Below are 22,923 nucleotides of genomic sequence, written 5' to 3'. Positions count from 1 at the left end.
TTCAGAAACTTGGAATACTAAAATTGCACAAAATAGATGAATGAATATCTGAATGCTAACATCCAAGAAAAATTTGCTGAAACTGATAATTTCATATTGAAGCAATTTCATTTGTTTTACACTTTTGTTGTCGGTGAAAATATTCACCTTTTATGGTCAATCTTTTTCACTACATTTCTCGAGCAACAAAACTGTTCAATTAACTTTCCCATGAAGTAGAATCAGATTTTTATCTGTAAAAATGTAAAGTAACTTGTCAAGTAATCAGAGAAGCATAAAATTGATGGTTATTTCATATAATAATGTTCACACTTTACTGATCAATTTGGTCAATTTTATCCATTCTTGAACATCTTCTCAATATAAGGTTGAATAAATTGAACTAAAATATAGAATAGAAAAGCAAGAGAAGCAAAAAAAAAACGCAGTTTTCCCTCTCAATAACACAGGTAACAATGATCTGTATGTTAAAACATTCATTTAAAGATATTCTGTGAAATGCATTTTTATTAAAAAAAACAATGAGAAGAGCAAAATTTTGACACTTTTTTCATGCATACAAATGATTTGTTCAAAACAAGAGCAAACTGACGCATTTATTAAACTTTGCTGCCACAAAAAGCGTTTCAGTGTCCATCAAAAGTGGTAAAATTGTCACTCCCTGTGGTTAACTTGAACTGCTTTTATAAAAGCAAAATATTTTTATGCAAATTGAGTAAAAACAATTTCCAAGAGTTTCATTTCTTCTGTTCAATTGTGTCCAAAGATCCAATATGTTGGTCATCCATATCGGTTTACAATTTGAATGAAAAAACCTAATAATGGGAAGTTGAATAGGTTTTTGCCTCGGAAATTGTTAATGAATACTTGATAAATACAACGATAGTTGAGAGCTAAATTCATCCCACACAGAAATTGAATTTACATGAATATATTCCCATGAATCCAGTGAGAGGAGTTGAGTTTCACACTGAATTTAACCTCAATGGCTGATGTTTGTTTAAAGGAAAGGAAATAAAATTGAGAAAAAAGTCGTTTCTTTGGTTTTCATTTTTAACAAAAGGATAAAAAATTGAATCAACTTTTCTCAACAATTTTCATGTTTTTTAATCATTTTTTCATCCTCATTTCTTCCTGCCTCAAATGGTTAATTAATTAGCAAAGTTAATTTCTTGTTCAATTTTCAAATTAAAAAGTAAATCTCAAGCTTCCGTAAATCACAAAAGATTGATGATCAAGTTAAGACATTTCGTGAAATGGTTAAATGTTAAATTGAACTAGAAAGACACAAATGGGCAGAAACGGGTAAAAATTATTTGCTTTCAAATTTAGACTCTTTTGGTTTGTAGGGACATAAAAATCGCGTCCATTTGTGCGATTCAAAAGTTGCTCTGATCAATAGTTTTCGAGAAAACCGAGTTCAAAGTTGATCTCTTTTTGTACGATTACGGAAGCAAATTTTTTTATGAGATTTCATTCCACTGTTTTAAGGTATGATGTTCAATCATAAAATGTACTTATTTCAAGAAACAGAACTTTTCTTTTTCTATAAAACAGATTCGTTCGATTTTTAGTTAAACCGATCGCTTTCTTTGACCGTAAGAGCTGGCATGCTGAAACTTATTATTTGCACATAAAAATTGTTGGTACACATCTTGAAATAAGAAATTTTTTCAGTTTATGAACAGTTCTCTTGATTTTGGCCATTTACCTAAAAACTTTTAGCTTCAATATTTCGAGTATGGTAACACCATACTGCATAATTCTTTCACCAATTTGATTCTCTACTAATTAATAACTCAATTTAGCTCAATAACTTTCCATAAACGTCTTTGGGTCATGATTCTTGGGTTTTAAATGCATGAGAAACAGATTATTAAACAAAACAAACTCATCTTAACTCATAGTTTAGTAAATAAAGCAATTTTCTGGTTAAACGTTCAAGTCAAATGCAAAGAGTAATGCCAAAGGCTCTAACATTTGCGTAAAGAGTTGAAACTTGGTGCGTTTGTAGGGAAATGAAAACTGAGTCCATAGGTACTATTATATATTTCATCTGATAGACAGTTTTCAAGAAAATCGAGGTCAAAGTTGAAACTTCGATCGCCTTTTGTGCAGTTGTGTGGCCAGATTTTTACATAAAAATTACTTTTTCTGATTAAAATTTTGATGGCTAACGAGTAAATGCACTTATTTTGAATAATAGCACTTTTATTTTCCTGTGAAACAGATCAGTTCGATTTTCAGCTAAACCGATCACTGTCTGTGACCATAAAAAATAATGAGCTGCAACTTATTATTCGTGCATAAAAATTGTTGACTCACATTATGGATTGATTAGTTGTAACAGTTTGAGAACAGATCTCATGATTTTGGCCTTTTACCTAAAAACTTTGAACCTCGATATTTCGAGAACGGTAGTGTTTACAATCATCAACCATTCACCAATTCAATCCTTTTCTACTCAATATGTCAATGAAATCTAAAAACTTTCCATTAGTGTACTTGGGACATGATTTTTGGGCTTTAAATGAGCGAGCAACAACATATTTAACCAACAAAACTCATCTAAATGCACATCTTGGTAAATAAACCAATTTTCTGGTTAAACTTAAAACTGAAATGCAAAGAGTGCTGGTACAGGCTCGCACATTTTGATCAAGAGTTGAAACTAAGTGGACTTTGTAGGGACATTAAAACTAAGTCCAATGGTGCTATTAAACATTTCATCTGATGTATAGTTTTTGAGAAAATCGAGGTCAAAGTCGAAACTTCGATCGCCTTTTCTTCAGCTATGAAAGCAGATTTTTTCACGAAACTCATTTTACTGCAGTAACTTTTGATGATCTACTAGAAAACGAACTTATTTTGAGATATAAAACTTTTCTTTTTCCGTAAAACAGTTTAGTGCGATTTTTAATTAAACCGATCGCTTGTTGTGATTCCTAATGCTAGCGAGCTGAAACTTATTATTTGTCAATAAAAATTGTTGCTCCATATCATAGATTAAATACTTTTTTCAATTCTTCAATAATTCTCTTGATTTTGGCCATTGGCCTTAAAACTTTGAGCCTCGATATTTCGATAATGGTTCCAACTAAAGTCATCATTCTTTCACCAAACTTTAGATTTCATTATGGGATATAAAAGGATCTGACTGAATACCGAATGAAATTGCTCATTCATTAAATAAGATTTGTGTTTTGTAATCATTCAACTTACTATTTGATACTTCATCCGATGAACAGTTTTTGTAAAAATCGAGGTCAAATTTGAAACTTCGATCGCCTTTTGTTCAACTATGGAAGCTGATTTTTTCATGAAACTCATTTTTATGTAACTTTTGATGAACAACCAGAAAATGGTCTTATTATGATAAATAACATTTTGTGTTTCTGCAAAACAGATAAAGTTCAATTTGCAGTTGAACCGATCGCATTCTAAGACCGTAAGAGTTAGAAACTTATGCGTGTGTAAATATTGGTACTACAAATCAATGACTCAAACACTTCTTTCGATTCATCAGCACTTTTCTTAATTTTGACAATGACATAAAATCGTTGAGCCTCAGTATTTCGGTAGCGGTATCACCTACAATCATCATTATTTGGTTAAACATTGGATTTCATTATGGGCTATTATATGTTGAATCAGTTTCCGTAAATAACAAAAGATTGATGATCAAGTTAAGAAATCAATATTTGGTGAAATGGTTAAAATGTTAAACTGAATTGTCTTTGGTTTACATTGACAAACATGACTTGAAATTAATTTACTCATCATATTGATAGACACAAAAGGCTGAGAATTATATTTGAATCAACTTTCAATTGAAAGCGTTTAATCAAAAATGATAAACTGTCAGATGAAATACATCTTTACTCCTTGAATCCATTCAGTTTGGTGTGTCACTTGATGGTTTGAAAATGTGAACAGATGAACACAGATAATGATGGGGTTAACCTTAATCAAGCAAACCCTTGAATTGACTGCACAATCAAAGGTAATTTTTTTCTTTCATCATTCATGGCTTTTCCCTGAAATCATTTTGTCTGATCAAAAGTCAGACAATAAGGAAACAAAAGCCAAAATTGAGGGTAACAATAAAATATTGAATGAATGGTGAAAAAATGTTACCGAAGGAAAAAAGAGTTTCATTCAATTGAAATAAAGATAGACTAAAAGGTACAAAATGATTGAAAATTTTACATTAAAATGAACAATCAAAAGCTTGAACCTGATCGAGAAGTTAAATTGTTGGAAGAAACAATTTAATTTCGTTTTCTTCTTCTTCTTCTTTCTTCAAATGTTAATCAAAACCAGAATTGGCAATAAGAATGTTAAAAGAGACAAAACCAGAATTTATTGAAATGTTATTGGGAATGTCACTGGGAGTTGAGGGACTTAAGGTCAAGTTGATGGGATAAAGCTAAACGGAACTTTCAGTTTCATTAGTTGATCTAATGATGACCCAAGGTGTATTAATGATTGTAATGATTTTGAATCTTTTTCTGGGTTCTTTCCCTTCCAATCCATTGAAAGATGGAAAGGGATTTCATTTGATGAACAGTGATGATAACAATAAATGATGAAGCTGACAGGACAAAAAGATGCGTAATATTGAGGTTAGTAAAGATGAGAAACAAGAAATGAATCAATGAACCGATTTACAGGGTTAACTTTACTTTTATTGTTCCTCAGTTTTTTTCTTCTTCTTCTTCTTAACCATCATTAAGAGTTTACTGATTGTCGCTAATAAACTGTAAACAAGATCAAGATTGTTGATAAGCTATAGCCATGATCTTGATCTGTTAAGGATAACTGACGATAAAATATGATATGAGAATGATGGCGATGATAGAAGGCAAAATTTCTCACAAAAAGCAAACAAAGCTTCATGAAGAAGAGTATTAAGTGAAATCATTTGGAGCAACTTTTAACAACAAAGTAGTCGAAAGAATACAGAAAAGTCCAAAGACAACTCTTTAACATCATCATCATCATCTTTTCATCTTTTCTCATTTTCCTCTTCTTCTTCTTCTTCTTCATCATCTTTTCATTTCCACTAACCTTTGGTAGTTTAGTTTATGGCGTTACCAACGTCTTTCGAGTAAATCTAATGCAAGGAAATGTTCAACATTTTCATTTGACGATTTTACATGTTCATCCTTTTACTGTTTCCTCTTCATCTTCCCTCATCTTTATCCTCGTCTTTAACATTCATCTTCAAGCTCATCTGTTCACGGTAAATTGGTTACAATTGTAAGAAGATGAGAAGAAAAAAAGATGAAGATAAAGATGACAAAATGATGACGACCAACGGAAACATTTTTCATGAAACAATGAAATTCTCATCTTTACAGCTTTTCTTTCACATTTTACATTTTTTTCCCTTCTTTTTTCATCTTCATCTTCATCATAATTTTCATCATCATTCCCCACTTAACCTCAACTCAATCCAATTGAAACATTCAAGAGCAAATGCATATAATTTTCATTGTTTTCATCTTTTCTTGACTCACAAATCTTTCGTTTTTTGGTTTCTACTTTTTTTCACTCTAAATTGATAAATTTGATTCTGTTTGATTGTGTTTTGATTCATTAAACGCATCTTTTGCTCCATTCTTGTACTCTTGATTTCAGTTGATTATTACTTGTATCAAAATTACTGATTGCTTTTTTTGCTTTGCTGTATAATAGCTTAATGTTTTTACTTTTTGTTTTGTTCCTTGTGTGTGTGTGTTTTGTAGTTTCATTGGATTCATTGAATAGCTAAAGAGGATCATCATTACTGAGTAATTACTTGGTTAGAGATTGAACAATAAAACTGAGATCAATAAACATTTGACATGAATGAAGATTGTAATGATGAGAGGAGGAAGAAGATGGTGAAAAATAGATTAAATAAAAAGACTATGAATGATGAGTAGTAAAGAGTTAAGCAAATAACAAAAGATATATCTTGATTGTTATCCGATTTACTTTCTATTTGTTCATTTTTCCTCTTCTTCTTTTTTTTATATTTCCCATTCAAATATAATCTTACAATCAGATTAATATGTTCAACACCTTTACGGTGTTTAATATGTTCATGTATACTGTTTAATCATGCAAACATATTCAATACAATGGTTATGTTATGAAAAGTAAATATTTTTTACTCTTCAACTTGTTCTTTTTTCCAATTATTGATTGGATTAAAGTGTTTTATTGTGTCTATTTTGATGAGCCCATGAGCTTTGAGCTTTTCCATATTCCATGGTTAGTTTGATTATTGTATATTGGTAATCAATTTCAACATTAAAGGGTTAATTGATAATTTATTGTGATCAATTAAATCTCGCGCCTTAAGATTTAACGGTTTACTTTTGTCTCCCGCCCTTATCCTTGACAACGTAATCACATTGTATTGTTTGAATCGTTTGCCTTTTGGTTTGTTAATCATGTCTTTGGTTATTGTAATTTACTGATTGATTTTCATATAACCTTTAGACTTGTTTAACCTTAGAGTTGCTGTTAACCGCTACTTTTGTGATCAGTAATTTGACTTTAATCGTTAATCCATGTCATTTGTTAAGTGGTCATCTTGATACGAAAATTGGTACCTTAAATGTTGGTGTGTTTCAGTTGTGATCAATTGAGAAAAATGGTAAGTACAGTTTTACCGATTGTGATTTAATTCTGATAATTATCCACTCTATTTGAGCTGGTAGATGAACTAATAGTTTTATGCTTTTTCTTTGCAGAAGCCAATTTAAGACAATTGCTGGGATCTACAAGTGAAAAGACAAGCATAATTATTAGAAATGCCTTACCATGGTTTATCCACCAAACTTTCTTGTACATGAATGCCATAAATTTGTCTGGTCCAAGTAAAACAAAAGAGGAAAAATGGATTAATGCGGAAATATAGTGAATACAATGGAATTTCTAAATACAGGTTGATATCATGATGTGTTAAATAATGATTGCTGTCATCTGAGAAGATATAGAGCCTTGGACAAACAGGAAACCCAATTGTGTGCTGAATGGTATGAAATTTGTGCTTACCTTTTACATTTGTTCATTCGTATGTATATACTTGTTCGTTTCTTATTAGGAGAAGGAGTTTGTTTGCTCATTCTATTTATTTATTTATTCAATATTGTTATTAGTCAACAAATATTGTGTTAAAAGTGATCTTTATTCAACTTAAATTTTACCTCTTTCATCATGAAAGATAATTGAACCAGAATTTACTCCATTATCATCTTGAATCAATTTTTTCAGTTTTTCCACTTGTTTTTATTTTTTTTTCTTATCATTGGATCTTGTTACTTGAAACACTTTCAAGTTATTGATTTATCAAGTATGAACTTTTATTAAAACAAACAAGTGAACAAATAAAAAGTGATTTCAACATTTTTTCCCTCTACTTTACTGTTGTATTAATAATGTACTACTATTTGCAGGTCTTTTTTACTACTTTTCAAATGGTTGCAATTTAATTTAAAAGAATCATCATGCCCAGGTAACTCATATCGTACATGAAGTTCAAAATTAAATTATCCCAATCAACAGGTAAACATGTGTCGGTAACAAGATGATGATAATGGTGGCGATGGAACAGGAGAGAAATTCAATTTTTATTGGAAAAAATTGTTACGAGCAAATGGGAGTATAATTTTACTCCAACAATTTGAACATTATTTATTCAACATTTATCCTGATTCCTCATGAATTAAGGATTGTCAAGATGATAGTGGTAATGATAGTGTAAACTCTTACTCTGTAAGTACAGTTGCATGTTGTAACATTTTTCCCCTTTTATTTGAATATCAATGTTTGTTGATTGGGAAAAATGAAATGTAAATAATACAAATTTCAATTCATTCACGCATTTTTTTCTCTCTTTTTATCGTTTAGGAAAAAAATTGGAATCAAAAGAGAAACTTGTTGGAACCTAAACTCAGTCACACAGCAAACAGCTAATTCAAAGAATCGTGTTGATAAAGATCCTGATGAATGGAGTAAAGTAAAGCAAAAATGAGGAGAGAAAATCCGCTAACAAAGACTACATGAACATTATTAAATTATCATGTCGAGTATTGTGTTTCATTTTTTACAGCAACAATTTCAATCCCACCAACATTCAACTCAAAATTGGAAAATTCATACAATAGCTGCTTAGCTATTCAATTAAATTAAAACTCAAGCTCCGAGCAAGAATACATTTTTAGATGGTTGGAAGGTATTTATCTTGACTAATCAAATGGCAAACTCAACTAAAAATCACATCTTTAATTACTCTAATATGTTCATCGCTTAATATTTCAAAATTGCTCTTTTCACCTGAACAAAAGTCAATTAGGATTTTAATTGAGTCTACTGTACACATTAATGATATTTAGATGGAGATCATTTTGCTTTACCCAATGGTTTGGTTAAATGTATTTTCAGGGATTTATATTTGATCTTTCCAATACTGGTCAAGCTGTTATTTTATGATAACTTTGGTCAAACAGCGATGACAACCTATTGACTGTTGTATCAACTAGGATAACCTGGAATACAATAAAACAATTGGGATTCCAATGAATATTAAAACACCATTTCAATCACCATTTATTAGAAAATAATTTTATTATTAAATGGATGGACAATTGTTTTTTGTCATTTCAATACCAACAACAATAGCCCATTGTTTTATCAAGTTTGACAGTCAGTCATTTAAAATTAAATTATCTTGATTGAGTTTAAACTGGTAAACTGTCTATTCAGATGAAATTTTCTAGAAAACCTTTTTCCCATCTTTTTTTCACTTAAAAATTTGTCAAAATCAAGCCCAAAATTTGTTCCTCAAATGACAATGTAAAATGAACCAGATTTGAATCCAATCAAAATCAATGATTGTAGTTATCAATCACAAATATAGCGATTCAAAAACCCAATACCAACCAAAGATATATCAACATTAATATCGCAAAGTAAACTCGCTTTATCCATAAAGATGACAACCTTTTAAAGCAAACAAAGATCAACTCTAATTGCTAACCTCAACCACAAATCAGGTAAATTTAAGCCTCTTGACTCGAAAAAGTAAACCAATAAAGTGCCAAAAATGCGAAAGGTTAAAATTGATGTAATAAACAGGGCTTTTCATTTTCTATGCAGTCATATTTTTAATCAAAAGCATAGATTTTATGCCGATGCATAATCTTTTTGTCTTTCTTTTGTCTTTCTCTTTTCAATTTTATCAACCTTAATTTTCGCCGATAAAAAGTATGCAACCATTTTTTAACCCATTTTGTTGATAATTTTTCCCATTGAAAATCAATGGACTTTTCTTCGGTTTATCTTCATAGATAAAAAGTATGCAAACAGCATAGAAAATGAAAAGCCCTGGTAATAAATGGAAAGTGAATTTTGCCAAACTATTAATAATAACTATTGAAAAAGCTTTCCATTTGAGGTTTAGTTAATGATTTTCAAGTTTCAATGGTTGTTATTAAAATAAAAGAGCATAAAAGGAAAATTAACAATTGAATAGGAAATATTAATATTTTTAATGACCATTTACAATTGTATTTTGGTAAATTGATGGTACAATTTGATCCCTGTAAATAAGTTGTTATCATATATTTTTATAATAGCATAATATTTTCAACTTTTATACACAAGGTTGTATTTTTTTTACAAAAAAATGAAGTCTACACCCGATGACAATAATTTTAACAATGATATAATGATGATGATGTTATGATGATGATAGAGTTACACTTACATTTGACATTTTGCTCGCCTAATTAGATTCAGCTTTGTTGTTCAACATGGAGTTGATGTTATCCTTACAATGAACAAGATGAAGTTGATGTGAAATACAAAAAATTTTTAAAACTCGTCCATCTGGTTGCACTGGTTCATGTCCATCTAGTGAACCCAGTCAAGTTGACTGTAAGCCTTGGCTCTAGCTTTAATCGAGTCTTGTTTTTAACAGTAAAAATTTAACTCTATTTTGGACAATTAAACCTTGTCTTGTGTTGAAGTGCTTAACACTATCTTTCACTTTAACCACCAACTAAGTGGTTGACCATTTTCATGTAACAAAAGTGCGCTTCTTTGAATATGGTGGAGCTGGCATTTCTTTATAATTACCGGTAATATCACCATCATCTGTGCACTCCCACATGACTCGTGAATAACATTGACAGGCTAAGATGAGAAGAAACAGGGAAAGTATCATTCCAACAATCACCAAGGCAAGTCTCATCTCTTCTTCCGTATAATTTCCGCCACATTCAATGCAAACTTTGATAATGATATTGTTGATGGGAATGTTGTTTTCCATGATGATCACCATTATCATAATCATGATAATAGGGGGAAAAGATAGAAAAGAAAAAAGATTTTTTTTCTCAGAATAAGATTTAATGAACAAGATAAGTTACATGAAACGTACACAGAAATGAACAAAAAGTGTTACTTCCTATTCCCTTATCTCTGAATAATCTCAACTCATTCAGATCTGATAGGCTTTCAACACTAAATAATCGTTTAGTTGCTATCGACTTCAAAGAAAAAGAGTTTTGACTGGAGATAAAATAACGAATATTGAAATTTCCATGAAAATTTTCGAAAAAAGAAACTTCGAGTTTCGATAAAATCGTCATTTTTTCAAAACTAAAGTAATCTTTTGAAATCAACTTGAAAAAAGCATCAAGAAAAAAGAGTTTCAAGCGAAGAGAATTTCCGGATTTCGGATTCGATCTGAAATTTCGATTCTAATCGGACGAACTTGCTGAAAATTAGGAACTGAATCTGTTGATTCTATCGACTTGAAAAAACATCAGAAAAAAGAGTTTTGAGCGAAGAGGAATTTTTCGAATTTTCATGTTTAATATGTCGAAGCTGAAACTTGAATTCCAACCGAACAAACTTTCTGAAAATTTAGGATTTTGATTCGAAGCTTTTATCAAAATTTCAAGAACTGAATATAAAATCTAATACTTGAGCGAACCTAAGCCTAATGAAATGAAATATTTAATGAGTCAAAATATGCAACATTTAAGCTGAAAATTGATGTTTTGCTTTTTTCGTTAATATGGTGATTTCAAGTTTCACATATTGAAATGCTTAAGTCAATGATAAATGACGATCCATCAAGATTGAAACTGAACTAAAGCTACTTATTTATCAGCTTATTAGCTTTCGATTTATGCCAAAGTGAACAATAAGTAAACAATTTATCACAAATTTAATTAAGCAAAGCAACTTTCCTTTTCACCCAACTTTAATTTAATTTAGCCTTTCAATTAATCGATGAAACAGAAAAATTTTAGACCAAAATCAGTTGGAAAAAAGAAAAAAAGAAAATGAATTTTCAATATTTAAAAATGAATGAAGAGTAGGCTTAAGATATCATCTGTAACGTGTTTCATCAATAAAGTAAAATCCAATTACAAATCAATTTGAACCATTAATTATATGTCAACATTGGTTTTCACCCAGCAAATTGACATGTAAAGTAACCATTAATCAAACTGTGATTCAATTAATGAATTGAGAAATCATTTGAATCAACATTGAACCTGTGATTTACATGGGAATGACTTTGAAAGTGAATGAAACTTACCTGCTCTGTCACCTCCACCAGCACCAATAACAGCAACACCTTTGGTTAAAACTTGTTTCACTGATTGAGACAACAGTAAAAGGTAGCAAGGAATGCATTTGATTAACATTGTTTTTTTTGCTTTAATCAAATTAGACCAACAAAATGAACAACAATCAATTTGTAATCAAAATGTAAACTTGTAATAAGTGTAACAAAACTTGGTTCAACTTGTCATTTAACAAAACAATAACATTTACATTTCAAGTATTGAATTTGAAGGTAAAAAAAGCACATTGACTGGCTTAATGATTAACAATTTGTTGGTTGTTGATTAAACATTTTTAATTGAAAACAATCCAAAAGGAAACAAATTAAATTGTAAAGAGGTAATTTGGTTTGATGGTTGGAATGATGATTAACATCCATTATTGGATACATCACTTTATGTTATGAATATCATTTGTGATGAGTTTACATTGGCTTTACAGTTTCTTACGTCTTCAACATTTTCCAATGTAAACATCAGTCGAGGAAAGAGTCTCTTGAAGAGCTGAAGGTTGACTTGGAGGGTGAAGGTGAACAAGACAAAGTTTTCATTGAGACAGAGCACATTACGAGGGTGAAACCTAACTAATCCGTAATGGTTCAACCTATTTAGTGTGAGTATCAAGAGAGATCTCAGTTGACTTGAAGGGAGCACTTCTGCTCATCCCATCTTCATCCACAAAGGATGCAAAAAACTTTTAGCTCAACAAATCAATTGAAAACTTTTTTTCTCTCTTCTCTTCTCATCATCATTTTTTCATCATCTTGAGCCATTTGAATGTTGGCTCTTAAATGTGAACAAAATTTTGAGTGTGAATGTGAAACCAGGAGTTTGTTTCATTGATGAAAACACTCAAAATTTAACCCAAAAAATAAAAGTGAAAAAGTCATCATTACCCTGATTCGTAATGATTGAACTTGATTGAACATTTACAACGTGATGATACACAACTCTGGCTAATCATCATTAAAACTTTTCACTCTCTTTCCCAATGAATCAAAGTATTTTCTGTTTCTTTTTCTTCTTCTTTTTAATTATTTCATATTATTTGGATGATGAAGAGACACACAAAAAGACTGATTAACCAGATGATACATTGTTTTTTTTGTATTGAACAGAAATCTTTGTATAATGATGAGCATTACCAGTAGGATGAGGAACAACCGCCTTTACCATGTTATCGTGTCATATTACCATGATGGGAAGCTGAATCGTCAACTGTTCAATCATTGGATAAAGTTAACAATTAGATTTGATCAACTTTATTTATTCGTAAACAGCCTGGGAGGGTTAATTTGAGTCAACAATTCTCAATATAACTGTGTGTTTGTAAACAACTTTGGCTAATTTCATTTCTACTCTTGAACTGTTATCAAGATACATTCACAGGGGTTGATTTTTATTGAATCCGATTGATAATGATGATCATGAAAAGGAAGTTCAATGATAGGGTGGGAGGCATGAGAAATGAAATTTGCTAGATAAACATGAATATTTATTTCTGATAAACATTGATCACTTTCCTCCCAACAGATAATCAGATTATCGCCATTAGAATCTATTGCTGATTTTTTCCATTTTCATTTCTGTTCATTTTCTTTTTTCTGTATTTGCAATTTTTCTGTTAACCTCTTTGACTCAAAGATATAGTTATAAATTAGCCTGAGTGAAATGGCCATCATGAGAGTAGTAATAAAGATACACAAGATAGCACACTTTCGATTAAAGATAATTGATTTATAAATTCAATGGCTTATTCATTATTTTCGCCTTGAATTTTCAACCATCGATAGCTCAAAAACAATTATAAAAAAAATTCCAAAACCATGTTTAGTGAAACGACTTTTCACCTCAAAAAACTAAACGTCTGGTGATAATCGTGTTACATCTACTGACCTACTCTTTTAGGTGTTGATCTGATTAAGGATAACGAACGATTATATCACGATCTACTTCTGAACTTGATGAAGGGGTGCATATGCTTGTGTTTGCTATATATGACAGTGTTTTACAAATTGATGTAGCACGTAATATCTTTACTTATTACAGATGGGCTTGACATCATTTGATATCGAAAGTTATCTTGTAAAGGAATTTAGGGAATCGATAAGCTTCCACTTACCTAAACATTCCACCCACTTATTAATAAAATTGAGTTGAAGTGTTGCTCAGTTATTAAATGTGTCAAGGTAACTAAAAAATTTGGAAGCGCTTTCAACAATATTTAGCGAAAGGAAGCGAAAAATATACTTTAAAGGGATTTTTGCTCCATCCGTATTGCAACGGAAAAGAAGCCTCGTTAGTAGTCAGTTTGGTGTTGGAGAGTCGCTTGGTTAAGTGATAATTTTATACATTGTTGCCTAATGATCAACCAGGGTAAACAGTGAAAGATAAAGATAATCAATTTGAATTAGTTTATCATCTGTTTACTAACTCATTGGTGTGAAGGGAATGATATGCAAGTAAATGACGACTATTATCATTATATTAATATAACAATGTGAATAAGTATACTTTGACTGACAGGTAAATATATCTTTTGACTTTGATTATTTTTGCCAATTGTTTTTAATATAATAAGTAGATAAACATTGAGATTGTTGATTTGTTTTTCCTGATGAACAATCAATATGCTTTGACCTTATTAACCATCTGATGGGTTGACTCTTATTGTATTGATGAGTTTAGCTTAACTTGGGCAACTTAGTTTCCTCCTTGAGGTTAAACTCTTGATACACTTTACTTGATGCAACTAATGCGTGTTCAGAGTACAATGTTGAGTTTCAATGTCATCACATTTTTCATTCACATCCTTCTCATGCAGCCATTATCATTACCATGATACTTCTTAAAATGATTACTGCATTAACTTGAATTAAAGACTGAAAACTTGTTAGTCCAACAGAAATATGCCTTTTTATTTACATTATTATTTACAAGTCTAATGAGTTTATTTTCATCTCTTCTTAGATTCAACATTTAACGAGTTTTTAATGATTCTAAATTATTACAATCATTACTACTTCTCACTTGAATAATTGTACATTTTATTTGCACAAACAGTTCGTAAGACTAACCATGCCAAAATCAGATTAACAGCAATTAACAATCGCAACATTTGCAACAACACTTCATTACTTAGGAATGAAAAAATATCTCAGAAACAAATGGTAAGTTCAAGTTATCTAATCAAATTAATTGTTCCATCTGTCCAGTCAATCAATTTAGACTGAAACAATTAACAAAATTGACTTGGAAAACTTATGAATCATTAAAATTTCCATTTTTGGGAGTAAAGTTATTAACAGAGAAAATGTTTGGCTTTGCTGGGAGTTGCAGTACTGGGAGTGAAAATTCTGGGAGTGAATTTTATCGACTGTTGAAACTGCTCGTCCAGCACATTCATGATACGACTCAGCTGGAAATTTAGTTGAACTAGAAAATTATTGATTAATCAAAATTTTTCACTTGGTCGCAAGTCTGTAAACAGAAGTTTCAATTTTGTCCAAACTGAAATGATAAATCAATGATTTTACTTTGAAAGTGTTTAAAGTGACTACAGACAGAGCAAAAGGTTAAAGTAAAAAACTTTACCTATCATTATTTCAATTCATGTCGATATTTTTTGGGACTCTCTAATAGCCTTCATTTACATTTTTGTATGAATCCATCCAGGGATTCCTTTCACTCCCACTGACCATCAGAAAAAACTATCGACCATTTTGTTTCTCTCAATGTACATCATGCACATCAATTTCATGTCCATGTTTCAGTTTTTTTTCTGATTACTCTTGTTTTCCATGTTGAACAACATTAGAAAATCGAAGGAGAGAAAAAAAATGTTAACAATTGTTATTGATATTTTACTTTGATTCATTTGCAAGTCAAATTGGAAATACCTTTGACATTTGGTGAACTAAAAATGTTGATCAACCAACTCAAATCTGTTGTGCTCAATCAGTAGCATTTGTTTCGTTTTTCATTTTCAACATTATTATTTTGTTCGTCAATATTTCGATTCTAGTTTGTAATGAAATCGAACACCTTGTCGACTGCAAGTAAACTCCAGGTTAACCCCTTTTCAGCTCGTGTTCAACCCCCTGAAGAGTTCTGTGAAAAGAGCTTGAGTTATCGAGTCTACAAATATTTCCTCTTCATCATTTTATCCTTTTTCATCATTTATCTTGTCGCCGAACTTTTTACCGTTTTATCGCCAAACGAATTGCAAGGTAATACCAATGATTTGATTCCTGGTCTTCCCAACACCACCTTACCTGAACAACCCAACCGAGGAATCAGTTATTCTCAGTTAATTTGGTCCATCTCCATGTTGAGTGTTAAAGGTTTAACCTTCACCGCCGTTTTTTGGGAAAACTTAAAACTCGTTTATGTTTCCCTTTGCTTTACGCTATTGTCACTTGTTGCTAATGTTTTAATCAAAGCTTACCTGCCGGTCATCAGTGAAGCACTGGTTACAACCTGTCTTACCTTATTTGCGTGGAAAACTCACAAAGAATCGAAAAATGGACTCGATTTCAAGTAAACTTCATTTCTAATCCAATTCAATCCTTCAATTGCTCAACTCAAAATGATTGCCAATTATTGTTAAAGTTTACTCTGATTTTGTAATAAACTTTTTCAATCGAAATTTGATAAAATTTAAATTTTCTTCATGACTTTCAACTGAATCCTGAATCTTGTTCAGTATTGACTAGCTTGCGCCATCTATGGATTTTCAGTGAGCTTTGAAATCTGAAGATTCTTTGCTTGAGAATGGAAATTGGAAAAATAAATTTCTCCACTTTTGTGATTTAATTTTATGCATTAATCAATTTCAACTAAAGACTTTGTAAAAACATTTCTTGTTGCAATTATTTTTCATATTTGAATTTGATTTGAAATAAAAAGTTGAACGGCAAAGGTTTTGTTAAAAATAATGAGTTTCATTGTCAGGTAAATGCTTATGCATCAGTATTCAATATTATAATACAACAACGATATGATAGTCAATAATGCTGGGAATCAAATGGTAAACCATTGATGGTAATAAAACAATTGTAATTTTGTCCAAAAGTCAATTCCTTTCTTCGCTAATCAAGTTGAACGGCGTTCAAAGGACGTGTAAATTGTCGCATGATTTTGACTTTTTGAGAACAGCTTTGTTCAAAAAACGTTTAATAATGTTGGGCTTCCTGCCATTGGGTTGACCTGAATCAGAGTAAATAAACGAAAAAAAAGAGTTAAACATTTTCCATTATAAATGCTTTGCAAACTTACATCTTTTAGAGTTTATCTTCAAATTTATTTGAGCTCCAATCCCAGTCAGTAAAAAGTCAACATTGTGAGATATTGTACAGCTAGTTTCAATGTACTTGCAGTTGTTCATCATGGCAAGTTGTCTTCCTTCTGTAAGTCAACATGATAATGATAAGTTAATGGTTGATATTAGATTAACCATGGACAGGCAACAACGAAAAGACTGACCCTTTTCAATGAACAGTAAATGCGCTTTTTAATTTAGGTTATTGAGGTTGATTGATTGAAATTTTCAGTCTTTTTTTGTTTACAATTTCAACTTTCATCTTGTTACTGAAGCTTTTTTTTGCTCTCACTTTGCTAATTAACTTTTGTAAACATTTGGAAAGAAGTGAAAAAAATGTTTTCCAATCTGGATTCTGTACAGAACTGAAACTTCTATTGACAAAGTAATGAAGAGGGAGTTGAACAATGCCCTGGAAAGCTCATCAAGTCTTCACTTTTAAGCGTGTGTGAAAGCTACAATGACCCTGTAATATACCCTGGAAATTATTATCAGTGCATATCGATTGTCATTCCAAGTTGATTTGGAAGAAACATTATGCAAAATAAGCGCAAAGCGAAAGCATTTTTTCATTCATCTCTTAGATTCGCAAAAATGAAAATTTGACAGTTGATCGTTCCAAGAATCATGTGAATCTTGAAGTTTGAAAAGTTATTGCATTAAACATCTAATTATCTTGATCAGTCTGAAGATCATAAATTACTCCATTCTAGTCTGGTTAAGTCAGCAACTTTTAAACTTCTTCCAGTCGATAGTCAATAAATCAAAAAGAGTTTATTAGCTTTGTTCATCACTTTTAAATTACCTTGTTTGGATACGATCCTACTTCGAACCAGGTCAGTTTTATTGGCAACCAAAATAATTGGTTTAGTATCAACGTCGTCCCATTTGAAAATTTCATCGATGATCTTTTTCGCTCCTTCAAACGATTCTCTGAAAGAAGTGAGAGAAAATTAGTTTAAAGTGAATTGCACTTTTCGATGATTGTCTTGTTAATGTTAGACTTACCTAGAGTTTACTCCATAGACGACTATGTAAGCATCGGGTTGATAAAAGTTTAACGGTGACTGAGGATAACAAGAGTGCAATGAGTTTGCTTCGATGAAATGTAAATAAAGAGCGGGCTTAATTTCATTTGATCGTTTTGTTGGATTGTTTGATCGGTTTTCATCTTGATATTTGGTTCGGTAGTAAGCATAATCACGGTCAATTGAATCGTCTGTTTGTTCAATGTAATCCTCAAATGAGCGTATTAAACTTGTTTTTCCACAACTGGTTGAACCAAGAACCAAAACTCGACATTTACTATCTGTTTGAGCCATTAGAGCAAAAGAAAAAACAAATTAATTTCGATTGTTATACAAAATTATGTGCACTTTTAGCAGAAATCAAATCAACTTTAGTCTTCACCATTTCCCATTTGATGGATTTAACGAAAGCTTTCAGTCTGTTCAGACATTAAATATTGGTAAATCCATAAGATTATGAGGCTTTACCGACAATCGAACACAGAATAAGGTTAAGAATAGATTATAATTTCATTTTACCAGAGCTTTAATCGAAGAAAACATTACCTTCAATCTGTACCTTTTTGCAAATTTCAATTAAATTTTACTTTTTAATATTCAAATGTTATTAAAATGTTTGCAGTATTAAGTGAGCTCTTCGGATTGAGCTTTAAACCAGGCATAAAAATGATTGATTACATTGACTACCTTCCTCATTAATTGTCCATAAAACTGCTGATTTCTATTCCTCAAAATGGTTTAATATTAGTTCAAAATGAGCTTCAGCAAATGCATGTTTCTCAAAATGAAAGTAAAAGATCGTTTTTGGAGGTGAAAGAAGCTTTATGTTTCAACAATTAGAAGATTCTTTGCAGTAGGTTTTGTCTGAAATGAGTAAAATTAAGAAACGGAAAGCTTGTTTACAAGAAAAGATGAAAATATCGAATTGATTTAACATTAAATTGCTGTTAAAGCGAAATTTCAACGATTAGTTGACATGAAAGGCCAAAGACTTATGTGACTACTTAATATTATTGATGGTAATTGCGTGTTTGATATAATTGTCCGATCCTTATTAGCTGTTTACTATTGATTGACCATTAAATGGCTCTTTTGTACTTTGTATTTTGAGCTTTATTGAAACATTTTCATGTCAGTTTATTGATTGAAAACTAATTGTTTAGACCATTAAGCAAAGTTGAAAGTAAACATTGATCATTTTATTCAAATCAATGCACTATTTGTATTGTACAATGTATTTTTAGCTTGTTTATCGTTTCTACCATTAAAATGTATTATTTTCAGCTTAAAACTTGCTTCCACTTATTTAGCTGAATAATAATAGCGATTGTTATATGATTATTTTTATTGCGATTTAAGTTTCTTCTCAAGGTTGACTTTGAATCCTCAATTCCCAATCTATTTATACACATCAATCCATGAAATAACAGAAAAAAGGAATCGATTTTACTCCCTAAAAATAGATTAATTTTTTCTCTTTTCCTCAACCATTTTCACTGTTTAATCATTTGTAAACATTGAACAACAACAGGCGAAACAAGTTGAATCGTGAAAACAACTTGTGTACAATGCTGAACAGAGATTCAAAACAATGCCAGATTGAATGATTAAAAGTATCTGATTGAATGGAAAGAAATGCTGATAGATTTCATTCATTGCCTTTTCAGGCAAAAAGTTACGTTGAAGCATAAAAATGTAATTTATTTATGTTCCAATGTAAATGTTATTACATTGTCGTCACATCCTGAAACGTTTCAATCGCAATGTGACTGTTAATACTTTTGTAACAGGTCATTTCTTGTCTTGTAAGACATACAATGCACTTCAAGCATGAAAACAATAATCCATTTTCACGTGCACATAAATATTGTCTAAATAGACCTAAATTGGCAATAAATTTTCTCGGTTATTGGTTTCTCCAGCAATCAATTACAATTAAAGTATCTTTTGCAAAATGAATTACGTTCGTGTTTGCATTAGAAAACAATCGAAACTTTTTGGTTTCTCTTTGAACAATAGAATCAATCGAATGAAGACAAAAATTGTTAAAAAATGCCAGCAAAAGGTAAGATTGAAACATTCAAGAAACTCTCATGAAAAACAATTCAATCGTCGATTTATACTGTTTAAGTGTAATGAAGTTAATGATTTTGTCTCAACGTTTAAGGCCTAATCAGGGGTGAAGCGTAACCTAGCCAGTGAGACCTTGCAGGTTGACTTGAGTATGCTTATGGCTCATTGATGTCAATGAGTGACAAGTTTTTGATCGAAGCTCAAAATTGGATTACCAACTAATAGCTTATAGCATTTTGTCTGCTCAGACTGGTTCACCTGTACTCAGAAAATTGATGAATTGAATTTAATGTGAATAGAAAATAAAATGAGGAAGGAAAATAAAATTTTGACTGAATATGAGTTCGACATTTTCATTGGATTCAATTTGTAAATCTGAAGGGTTGTAAAATGATTGAAAACTTGTCCTTTGTTTTGTCAAGTTGACAATTCGTCATGTAAATGTTAGTAAAATTTGATATGATTTCAAGAAGGCAAGAAAAGGATTGACAACTTCCTGAGCCAATAGTCTAGATGAAACGCATGACACTAGGTTTGACAAGAGGATTGGTAAAGGGTTTGAATAATGCTGTTGAGTAACAGTTAAACAGTAAATAATATCATCATGATCATGACATAATCATGTTACCCATCTTGATCATTACCAGCACAACCAAGAAAAAATCCTTTCTCTTTTCCCGTAACTATTCTTAGTACATTTAAGTGTTAAACTTTTCCAACTGAATGAATCACTTTACGATGCAATTTACCTCACCAATTAGTCAAACATCATTAACTCACAATTAGCAGACAATTGTAACATCAACAATGAGCCCTTTTGATTCAACAAAAGGATTTGGAGCAAATGAAACAAAATGTTTTCACGAAAAACAAATGATTTAACCTTTTCTGTTTAACAGTTGATTTGAGTTTAAAGTGCATTAGAAGGTAAAACTTACGTTCATTGTTGGTACTATTGTTGACATCGTTTGTGTCATTGGTTTTGGCATTGGTTGAGTGTTTATTGCCATTTGAATTGAATTGGGTTTTTGTTTCTTGGGAATCATTTGAGATCATAATAGTGAAAGGTAAACTTGTATCAGGTCGATTGATCTTGTATTGATAGTATTTAACAAAGTCAGTTTCCGTGTGGTTACGTCCATTTTCAAGGGAAGACGGAGTTGATGAGACACGCCTGGAACGGAAACTTGGAGTTGAACCGATTGAACTGAAAGAACTGTTGTTACTATTACATGGACTGATACCGTTGGTTAAACTGGTTATACTGGAGGTTCCATTGATGTTACCTGCATTTGGATTTTTCATTGACTGACATCGACGAACCGGATTCAATTTACGTTTAGTTGAACTATTGTAGCGACTAAAGGAAGAACCTTCAAAGGATGGCGGCGATTTACCAGTTGGAGTGGATGGACCTGTACTTGGAGTTGAAGGTTGAGAGGCTGAGGTTGATGAGGAAGAGCTACGTCGACTATCAGCCGACATGGCCAGTTTGATTTTAGTAACCAGTTTGACTGATTATAAGTACCTTTGGTACTTGCAAAAGTAAACAATTAACAAAAGTTGAAAGTGAATGTCAGCAAGAGAGTCCACAAATTGCGTTAAACTTTCAGTTAAACTTGGACCAGGAAAGCACAGAATGCAGAATGAAAATTGAACGGAAAACTTTGATTGTTTGTTGAAAGATTATTTAACTAAAGTAATAAAGATTGATTTAGTTTCGAGAAAAGTTTACTATTAACTGTTCAGCTTTACAGTTGATTATGATGAGGAATATGATGAGAGATGAAGTTTAAGCATTGAATGTACATTAGACTTTAGTTGCTTGAATTCATGCTCAGCCAACTGCTTTTACACTGACTCAATGCAAGATTTGTCTTTCAACTTTTCTTTCATCTTTCTTTTCATCTCTTCACATCTTCATCTCGGCAGAATGCTAAAATTATATTTCGTTGGTATACATTTTCATCATCTTGTTTTGTCTAACAGCTAAGTTACCGGTTGATTACGATTTCTTAGGAAACTCTTGTCATGTGAAACTGTTTACTCATAATCCACAGAATCGTCTTTATCCTCTCTATCATCAACATCATCTTACTCTGATTAACTTGAATTAAATGGGCAAATAAACAACAACAAGTAAAGCAAAGAAATCATTTTCACCTTTTTTTATGGATCGTTAATTGGACTGAATCAACGAGATTATCAATACAAATTAGAGAGGAAAAGCACTTTAAAATGTACATTTTTTGGCATTCAAATGATCTTTTCATTGTAAATTTGTTTCATCAAAATTAAATGGCAATTCTGGCTGAATAAAGATTTCAATTTTAACCCAATTTTTGTAACATTTTGTAAAGTAAACTTGCATTTGTAAATTGTAGTTGAAGTCATTTCCATTGAGGAATTAAACATTTACCTTTTGTTCAACTGTTTACATAATTGTCATTGCTTTTTTGATTACATTAACTCCCAGTAATAAATTAACTGATTGAAGTAAGAAATTAATCTCAATTAAACTTTGCAAGCTTAAAGTCTTGAATAAAGGTTAATGTACTTTTTGGTTTAAGCTTTCACTTTTTGGCAGTAAGACTTATGTCTTACTAAATGTTGATGATGAAGATGATGATGATTGTGGATGAAAATGATGATAATCATAGACTTTTTTTTGACTTTGCTTTGCAACAAACTAATGATCAAGTAGTACACATTTGATGTTCAAATAGACAAGCCAAAACGGTTGGTTAGCTTGGGTTTGGATTGGCTCAATGTTGAGGAACAAGAATCACAGTTTTTCTGTATTCTCTGTGGTTGTTGGCAAGTAATGAATGATGAAAATTGATGATTAACACAAAAGAGGTAA

The 22,923-nt window shown here is 31.1% G+C and overlaps 2 protein-coding genes and 1 long non-coding RNA gene across 3 annotated transcripts; 1 reads left to right on the top strand and 2 right to left on the bottom strand.

Annotated features, from left to right (window-relative positions):
• Nucleotides 1–6,405: 6,405 nt before the first annotated feature.
• Nucleotides 6,406–8,932, top strand: LOC107369407 (uncharacterized). The gene is made up of 5 exons (XR_001570307.3): nt 6,406–6,649; nt 6,747–7,031; nt 7,452–7,510; nt 7,561–7,770; nt 7,906–8,932. It is a non-coding gene; the product is annotated as an uncharacterized LOC107369407 (long non-coding RNA).
• Nucleotides 8,933–9,514: 582 nt separating this feature from the next.
• On the bottom strand, nt 9,515–12,239 carry LOC107369413 (uncharacterized). The gene is made up of 2 exons (XM_089268671.1): nt 11,612–12,239; nt 9,515–10,287 (listed from the first exon to the last, which is right to left on the bottom strand). The coding sequence occupies exons 1-2, from the start codon at nt 11,718–11,720 to the stop codon at nt 10,076–10,078; spliced, it is 321 nt and encodes a 106-aa protein (XP_089124797.1). The 5' UTR covers nt 11,721–12,239; the 3' UTR covers nt 9,515–10,075.
• Nucleotides 12,240–16,561: 4,322 nt separating this feature from the next.
• Nucleotides 16,562–21,916, bottom strand: LOC107369564 (GTP-binding protein REM 1-like). Its single transcript, XM_015937527.3, has 5 exons — nt 20,999–21,916; nt 17,968–18,268; nt 17,765–17,892; nt 16,917–17,045; nt 16,562–16,847 (listed from the first exon to the last, which is right to left on the bottom strand). The coding sequence occupies exons 1-5, from the start codon at nt 21,543–21,545 to the stop codon at nt 16,750–16,752; spliced, it is 1,203 nt and encodes a 400-aa protein (XP_015793013.2). The 5' UTR covers nt 21,546–21,916; the 3' UTR covers nt 16,562–16,749.
• Between the last annotated feature and the right edge of the window lie 1,007 nt (nt 21,917–22,923).

Source organism: Tetranychus urticae, chromosome 3 (assembly GCF_039701765.1).
Source record: "Tetranychus urticae isolate SD_2017Ah chromosome 3, NJAU_TeUrti_SD_1.0, whole genome shotgun sequence".
Classification (NCBI taxonomy): Eukaryota; Metazoa; Arthropoda; class Arachnida; order Trombidiformes; family Tetranychidae; genus Tetranychus; species Tetranychus urticae.
The sequence above is the reverse complement of the archived record's forward strand: the minus strand, read 5'-3'. Positions and strand labels throughout refer to the sequence as shown.

Bases quoted from the DNA above. Each gene is read 5' to 3' on its own strand.
- LOC107369413 (XM_089268671.1), bottom strand. From the start codon at position 11,720: ATGTTAATCAAATGCATTCCTTGCTACCTTTTACTGTTGTCTCAATCA. The intron at 10,288-11,611 runs GTAAGTTTCATT...TCATTATCAAAG, and splicing joins TGGTGGAGGTGACAGAGCAG to TTTGCATTGAATGTGGCGGA.
- LOC107369564 (XM_015937527.3), bottom strand. From the start codon at position 21,545: ATGTCGGCTGATAGTCGACGTAGCTCTTCCTCATCAACCTCAGCCTCT. The intron at 18,269-20,998 runs GTAAGTTTTACC...TGGCTCAAACAG, and splicing joins CAATAGTACCAACAATGAAC to ATAGTAAATGTCGAGTTTTG. The intron at 17,046-17,764 runs GTAATTTAAAAG...GTTGACTTACAG, and splicing joins TAGGATCGTATCCAAACAAG to AAGGAAGACAACTTGCCATG.